This window comes from Salvelinus sp. IW2-2015, unplaced genomic scaffold, assembly GCF_002910315.2.
Source record: "Salvelinus sp. IW2-2015 unplaced genomic scaffold, ASM291031v2 Un_scaffold5534, whole genome shotgun sequence".
Classification (NCBI taxonomy): Eukaryota; Metazoa; Chordata; class Actinopteri; order Salmoniformes; family Salmonidae; genus Salvelinus; species Salvelinus sp. IW2-2015.
The window spans coordinates 14416-22849 of record NW_019946799.1 but is presented as its reverse complement, the minus strand read 5'-3'; the positions used below and the strand labels follow the sequence as shown (position 1 = coordinate 22849).

Here is an 8434-nt window from a genome sequence, read left to right as displayed (position 1 = left end):
TTACTGGAAGAGCATCTCTGTGGCTTCCTCTCCATTCTTAACCTTACGAGGGTTCAGGTTTATTGGATTACATTGAGAGGTTAATATAGATTTACACCCACCTTTGGGAGGGTTAATATAGATAACACTGGGAGGGTTAATATAGGATAACACAACTGGGAGGGTTAATATTAGATACACACTGGAGGGTTAATATAGGATACCAAACTTAATCATATTCTTAATGATGTATTCTCTCTGCTTCCTCTTTGCCTCTCATCTCTTCCCCCCCTCTCTTCGCCTCTCTTTCCCTCCTCGCTCTCTCTCTCCCTCCTCTTCTCTCTCTCCCCCCCGCACCCCCCCCCCCGCCGCCCCCCCTTTCTCATTTTTACAGGATGTATGTCCTCACCTGATATCCTGAATATGGAATGCTCTATTTGCAACGTATATCCATTTCTACCAGGAGAACTATGTACATTTCCATGTTTTTATATTTAATATCAACCTGTTGTAATGTGTGTATTATATGATTGTATTAAAGATCTAACTGAAATGAGGAGCTAGTATATAGACACTGGGTGGTAATGATCCGTGCTCTCACCTCTCTCTGGTTGGGGAATCCGTTGGAGCTGATGATGCGTTTGTAGTACTGAACCGAGGCTTTTGGGTAACGTGGTTTATTCTTGTTCCTGAAGTCTACGTAGTATAGGCCAAACCTCTCGGAGTAGCCCTCGTCCCACTCAAACTTGTCCAGCAGAGACCAGGCGGTGTAGCCGCGCACGTTCACTCCGTCTTTGATGGCTAAAAAAAAAGAAAGAAAGCGGAGAACAAGATCACGTCTGTTTTTTAAAGTTTCGAAAGACAAAACCGGGCGATCGCGTCACTGTCGTAGCCAAAAAAGTGGAAGTACATCACACCGTTTTTAGTCGGGGTTTAATACCGTATTCAATTCAAAAGGTACTCTGGATTTTACTGGAATAGACACTGTTCTTAGTTACTGAATAATACTGAATGTATCATATGGGATTGTTGAAGAGTCTTGGTTAAACACGGGGAATAATAATAGTCCCATCAGATTACAATCCAAAACAGAGGTGTAGACATGTTGTGGGTATTACAGTAACGGTTCCAGTAATTTATTTAAAAAATGTAAACCATTTTTTATTTTGAAAGGGAAGACATATTGATCCCGAGATATAATACAATATAAAATGTACATTAGACACCAGATACAGAGCATTCGGAAAGTATTCAGACCCCTTGACTTTTTTCACAATGTGTTACGTTACAGCCTTATTCTGAAATGGATTAAATAGTTCCCCCCCCCTTCAATCTACACACAATACCCCATAATGACATCACTAAACCTGTTTTTGCTTTGTCAATATTGGGTATTCAGAAATTGTTGCACATTTGTTAAAAACTGAAAAATCCAATTTACATAAGTATTCAGACCCTTTACTCAGTACTTTGAAGCACCTTTGGCAGTGATTACAGCCTCGCGTCTTCTTGGGTAGGACGTTACAAGCTTGGCACACCTGTATTTGGGGAGTTTCTCCCATTCTTCTCTGCAGATCCTCTCAAGATCTGTCAGGTTGGATGGGGAGCGTTCAGCACAGATATTTTCAGGTCTCTCCAGAGATGTTCGATTGGGTTCAAGTCCAGGCTCTGGCTGGGCCACTCAAGGACATTCAGAGACTTGTCCCGAAGCCACTCCTGCGTTGTCTTGGCTGTGTGTTTAGGGTCGTTGTCCTGTTGGAAGGTGAACCTTCGCCCCAGTCTGAGGTCCTGACTAGTCTCTCGGCCCCTGCTGCTGAAAAACATCCCCATGGCATGATGCTGCTTTTTATTTAATCCATTTTAGAATAAGGATGTAACGTAACAAAATGTGGAAAAAGTCAAGGGGTCTGAATTCTCTCTGAATGCACGTTAAATAAATACAGTTGAAGTCGTAAGTTTACATACACTTAGTTTGAAGTCATTAAAACTCGTTTTTCAACCACTCCACAAATTTCTTCTTAACAAACTATAGTTTTGGCAAGTCGGTTAGGACATCTACTTTGTGCATGACAAGTAATTTTTCCAACAATTGTTTACAGACAGATTATTTCACTTAATTCACTGTATCACAATTCCAGTGAGTCAGAAGTTTACATACACTAAGTTAACTTTAGAAGCTTCTGATAGGCTAATTGACATAATTTGAGCCAATTGGAGGTGTACCTGTGGATGTATTCCAAGGTCTACCTTCAAACTCAGTGCNCAATACCCCATAATGACATCACTATACCCAATATTGACAAAGCAAAAACAGGTTTTCAGAAATTGTTGCACATTTGTTAAAAACTGAAAAATCCAATTTACATAAGTATTCAGACCCTTTACTCAGTACTTTGAAGCACTTTTGGCAGCGATTACAGCCTCGCGTCTTCTTGGGTAGGACGTTACAAGCTTGGCACACCTGTAATTGGGGGGTTTCTCCCATTTCTTCTCTGCAGATCCTCTCAAGATCTGTCAGGTTGGATGAGGAACGTTCAGCACAGATATTTTCAGGTCTTTCCAGAGATGTTCGATTGGGTTCAAGTCCGGGCTCTGGCTGGGCCACTCAAGGACATTCAGAGACTTGTCCCGGAAGCCACTCCTGCGTTGTCTTGGCTGTTTGCTTAGGGTCGTTGTCCTGTTGGAAGGTGAACCTTCACCCCAGTCTGAGGTCCTGACTAGTCTCTCAGGCCCTGCCGCTCAAAAACATCCCCATGGCATGATGCTGCTTTTTATTGAATCCATTTTAGAATAAGGATGTAACGTAACAAAATGTGGAAAAAGTCAAGAGGTCTGAATTCTCTCCGAATGCACTGTAAATATATACAGTTGAAGTCGGAAGTTTACATACACTTAGTTTGAAGTCATTAACTCGTTTTTCAACCACTCCACATTTCTTCTTAACAAACTATAGTTTTGGCAAGTCGGTTAGGACATCTACTTTGTGATTGACACAAGTAATTTTTTCAACAATGCTTACAGACAGATTATTTCACTTATAATTCACTGTATCACAATTCCAGTGGGTCAGAAGTTTACATGCACTAAGTTAACTTTAGAAGCTTCTAATAGGCTAATTGACATAATTTGAGCCAATTGGAGGTGTACCTGTGGATGTATTCCAAGGCCTACCTTCAAACTCAGTGCCTCTTCGCTTGACATCATGGGAAAATTAAAAGAAATCAGCCAAGACCTCAGAAAATCAATTGTAGACTTCCACAAGTCTGGTTCATCCTTGGGAGCAATTTCCAAAATGTTTTATTTGTGTGTGAATATTACAGTTGAAGTCAGAAGTTTACATACATCTTAGCCAAATACATTTAAACTCCGTTTTTCACAATTCCTGATATTTAATCCTAGTTAAAAATTCCCTGTCTTAGGTCAGTTAGGATCACCACTTTATTTTAAGAATGTGAAATGTCAGAATAATAGTAGAGAGAAAATGATTATTTCAGCTTTATTTCTTTCATCACATTCCCAGTGGGTCAGAAGTTTACATACACTCAAATAGTATTTGGTAGCATTGCCTTTAAATGTTTTAACTTAGATCAAACATTTTGGGTAGCCTTCCACAAGCTTCCCACAATAAGTTGGGTGAATTTTGGCCCATTCCTCCTGACAGAGCTGGTGTAACTGAGTCAGGTTTGTAGGCCTCCCTGCTCACACACGCTTTTTTCAGTTCTGCCCACACATTTTCAAGGGATTGAGGTCAGGGCTTTGTGATGGCCACTCCAATACCTTGACTTTGTTGTCCTTAAGCCATTTTGCCACAACTTTGTAAGTATGCTTGGTCATTGTCCATTTGAAAGACCCATTTGCGACCAAGCTTTAACTTCCTGACTGATGTCTTGAGATGTTGCTTCAAATAACCACATAATTTTCCTGCCTCATGATTTCATCTATTTTGCGAGGTGCACCAGTCCCTCCTGCAGTAAAGCACCCCCACAACATGATGCTGCCACCCCCGTGCTTCACGATTGGGATGGTGTTCTTCGGCTTGCAAGCCCCCCTTTTCTCCAAACATAATGATGGTCATTATGCGCAAACAGTTCTATTTTTTGTTTTTTTATTATAATTCTCATTTACAACTGCGACCTGGCCAAGATTAAGCAAAGCAGTGCGACACAAACAACAGTTACACACGGAATAAACAAATGTACAGTCAATAACACAATAGAAAAAAAGAAAGTCTATATAGTTGTGGTGTGCAAATGGAGTAAGGATAAGGCAAGAAATAGGCCATAGTAGCGAAGTAATTACAATTTAGCAAATTAACACTGGAGTGATAGATGAGCAGATGATGATGTGCAAGTAGTGATACTTGGGTGCAAAAGAGCAGAAAAGTAAATAAAACAGCATGGGGATGAGGAGCATCTTCACAGGGTCCTTGCTGTTGTTCTGGGATTGATTTGCACTTTTCGCACCAAAGTACGTTCATCTCTAGGAGACAGAACGCGTCTCCTTCCTGAGCGGTATGACGGCTGCGTGGTCCCATGGTGTTTATACTTGCGTACTATTGTGTACATGATGACGTGGTACCTTCAGCGCGTTTGGAAATTGCTCCCAAGGTGAACCAGACTTGTGGAAGTCTACAATTGATTTTCTGAGGTCTTGGCTGATTTCTTTTAATTTTCCCATGATGTCAAGCGAAGAGCACTGAGTTTGAAGGTAGGCCTTGGAATACATCCACAGGTACACCTCAATTGGCTCAAATTATGTCAATTAGCCTAATAGAAGCTTCTAAAGTTAACTTAGTGCATGTAAACTTCTGACCCACTGGAATTGTGATACAGTGAATTATAAGTGAAATAATCTGTCTGTAAGCATTGTTGAAAAAATTACTTGTGTCAATCACAAAGTAGATGTCCTAACCGACTTGCCAAAACTATAGTTTGTTAAGAAGAAATGTGGAGTGGTTGAAAAACGAGTTAATGACTTCAAAACAGTGTATGTAAACTTCCGACTTCAACTGTATTATTTACAGTGCATTCGGAGAGAATTCAGACCTCTTGACTTTTTCCACATTTTGTTACGTTACATCCTTATTCTAAAATGGATTCAATAAAAAGCAGCATCATGCCATGGGGATGTTTTTGAGCGGCAGGGCCTGAGGACTAGTCAGGACCAGACTGGGGTGAAGGTTCACCTTCCAACAGGACAACGACCCTAAGCAAACAGCCAAGACAACGCAGGAGTGGCTTCCGGGACAAGTCTCTGAATGTCCTTGAGTGGCCCAGCCAGAGCCCGGACTTGAACCCAATCGAACATCTCTGGAAAGACCTGAAAATATCTGTGCTGAACGTTCCTCATCCAACCTGACAGATCTTGAGAGGATCTGCAGAGAAGAAATGGGAGAAACCCCCCAATTACAGTGTGCCAAGCTTGTAACGTCCTACCCAAGAAGACGCGAGGCTGTAATCGCTGCCAAAAGTGCTTCAAAGTACTGAGTAAAGGGTCTGAATACTTAGTTAAATTGGATTTTTCAGTTTTTAACAAATGTGCAACAATTTCTGAAAACCTGTTTTTGCTTGTCAATATTGGGTATAGTTGATCATTTGGGGTATTGTGTGTAGATTGAAGGGGGGGGGGGAACTATTTAATCCATTTCAGAATAAGGCTGTAACGTAACACATTGTGAAAAAAGTCAAGGGGTCTGAATACTTTCCGAATGCTCTGTATCTGGTGTCTAATGTACATTTTATATTGTATTATATCTCGGATCAATATGTGCTTCCCTTCAAAATAAAAAATGGTTTACATTTTTTAAATAAATTACTGGAACCGTTACTGTAATACCCACAACATGTCTACACCTCTGTTTTGATTGTAATCTGATGGGACTATTATTATTCCCCGTGTTTAACCAGACTCTTCAACAATCCCATATGATACATTCAGTATTATTCAGTAACTAAGAACAGTGTCTATTCCAGTAAAATCCAGAGTACCTTTTGAATTGAATACGGTATTAAACCCCGACTAAAAACGGTGTGATGTACTTCCACTTTTTTGGCTACGACAGTGACGCGATCGCCCGGTTTTGTCTTTCGAAACTTTAAAAAACAGACTGATCTTGTTCTCCGCTTCTTCTTTTTTTTTAGCCATCAAAGACGGAGTGAACGTGCGCGGCTACACCGCCTGGTCTCTGCTGGACAAGTTTGAGTGGGACGAGGGCTACTCCGAGAGGTTTGGCCTATACTACGTAGACTTCAGGAACAAGAATAAACCACGTTACCCAAAAGCCTCGGTTCAGTACTACACGCATCATCAGCTCCAACGATTCCCCAACCAGAGAGAGGTGAGAGCACGGATCATTACCACCCAGTGTCTATATACTAGCTCCTCATTTCAGTTAGATCTTTAATACAATCATATAATACACACATTACAACAGGTTGATATTAAATATAAAAACATGGAAATGTACATAGTTCTCCTGGTAGAAATGGATATACGTTGCAAATAGAGCATTCCATATTCAGGTGAGGACATCATCCTGTAAAATATTGAGAAAGAGGGGGGGGGGAGAGAGAGAGAGAGAGGGAAGAGAGAGAGAAGGGAGGGGACAAGAGAGCGAGAGAGAGGGGGGAAGAGAGAGAGAGAAAGAGGGAAGAGAGAGAATACATCATTAGAATATGATAAGTGTGTATCCTATATTAACCCTCCCAGTGTGTATCCTATATTAACCCTCCCAGTGTGTATCATATTAACCCTCCCAGTGTGTATCCTATATTAACCCTCCCAGTGTGTATCCTATATTAACCCTCCCAGTGTATATCCTATATTAAACCCTGAACCCTCGTACAGGTAGAGAATTGGAAGAGAGGCCACAGAGACCTCTCTTCCAGTAACCAGCTCCTGCTGCAGGTCAGTTCACATTAAAACATCCCTTTAAAACTGGTGTTCAATAAGAAGGGACCAGGTGGGAAAACAAATAGAGATTCTGCCTCATAACTTATACCTAGATTGAGTGATAAACAAATAAATATTAATATATAAAATCACTTGTCAGTTCTTATCCTATTACAATTAAATTAAATGTAAATGATGATTATCAATATACTTTGGGGAGAACAAGTATTGATACACTGCCGATTTTGCAGGTTTTCCTACTACAAAGCATGTAGAGGTCTGAAATTTTTATCATAGGTACACTGTATATTGTACCAGAAAATCACATTGTATGATTTTTAAGTAATTAATTTGCATTTTATTGCATGACATAACTATTTGATCACCTACCAACCAGTAAGAATTCCGTCTCTCACAGACTTGTTAGTTTTTCTTTAAGAAGCCCTCCTGCTCCACTCATTACCTGTATTAACTGCACCTGTTTGAACTCGTTACCTGTAAAAAGACACCTGTCACACACTCAATCAAACAGACTCCAACCTCTTCACAATGGCCAAGACCAGAGAGCTGTGTAAGGACATCAGGGATAAAATTGTAGACCTGCACAAGGCTGGGATGGACTACAGGACAATAGGCAAGCAGCTTGGTGAGAAGGCAACAACTGTGTGCGCAATTATTAGAAAATGGAAGAAGTTCAAGATGACGGTCAATCACCCTCGGTCTGGGGCTCCATGCAAGATCTCACCTCGTGGGGCATCAATGATCATGAGGAAGGTGAGGATCAGCCCAGAACTACACGGCAGGACCTGGTCAATGACCTGAAGAGAGCTGGGACCACAGTCTCAAAGAAAACCATTAGTAACACACTACGCCGTCATGGATTAAAATCCTGCAGCGCACGCAAGGTCCCCCTGCTCAAGCCTGCGCATGTCCAGGCCCGTCTGAAGTTTGCCAATGACCATCTGGATGATACAGAGGAGGAATGGGAGAAGGTCATGTGGTCTGATGAGACAAAAATAGAGCTTTTTGGTCTAAACTCCACTCGCCGTGTTTGGAGGAAGAAGAAGGATGAGTACAACACCCAAGAACACCATCCCAACCGTGAAGCATGGAGGTGGAAACATCATTCTTTGGGATGCTTTTCTGCAAAGGGACAGGACGACTGCACCGTATTGAGGGGAGGATGTATGGGCCATGTATCGCGAGATCTTGGCCAACAACCTCCTTCCCTCAGTAAGAGCATTGAAGATGGGTCGTGGCTGGGTCTTCCAGCATGACAACGACCCGAAACACACAGCCAGGGCAACTAAGGAGTGGCTCCGTAAGAAGCACTCAAGGTCCTGGAGTGGCCTAGCCAGTCTCCAGACTTGAACCAAATAGAAGATCTTTGGAGGGAGCTGAAGTCCGTATTGCCCAGCGACGGCCCAGAAACCTGAAGGTCTGTATGGAGGAGTGGGCCAAAATCCCTGCTGCAGTGTGTGCAAACCTGGTCAAGAACTACAGGAAACGTATGATCTCTGTAATTGCAAACAAAGGTTTCTGTACCAAATATTAAGTTCTGCTT

General features: G+C 41.7%; 1 protein-coding gene across 1 annotated transcript in view; it reads right to left on the bottom strand.

Annotated features, from left to right (window-relative positions):
- The window catches only part of LOC112078311 (lactase-like protein), a 20636-nt gene continuing 12202 nt past the window's right edge, over positions 1-8434 (bottom strand). The window contains exons 3-4 of the mRNA XM_024144596.2: positions 581-780; positions 1-42 (exon numbers count right to left, since the gene is read on the bottom strand). Coding sequence (XP_024000364.2) covers positions 1-42; positions 581-780 — 242 coding nt within the window. The remainder of the gene's footprint in view (positions 43-580; positions 781-8434) is intronic.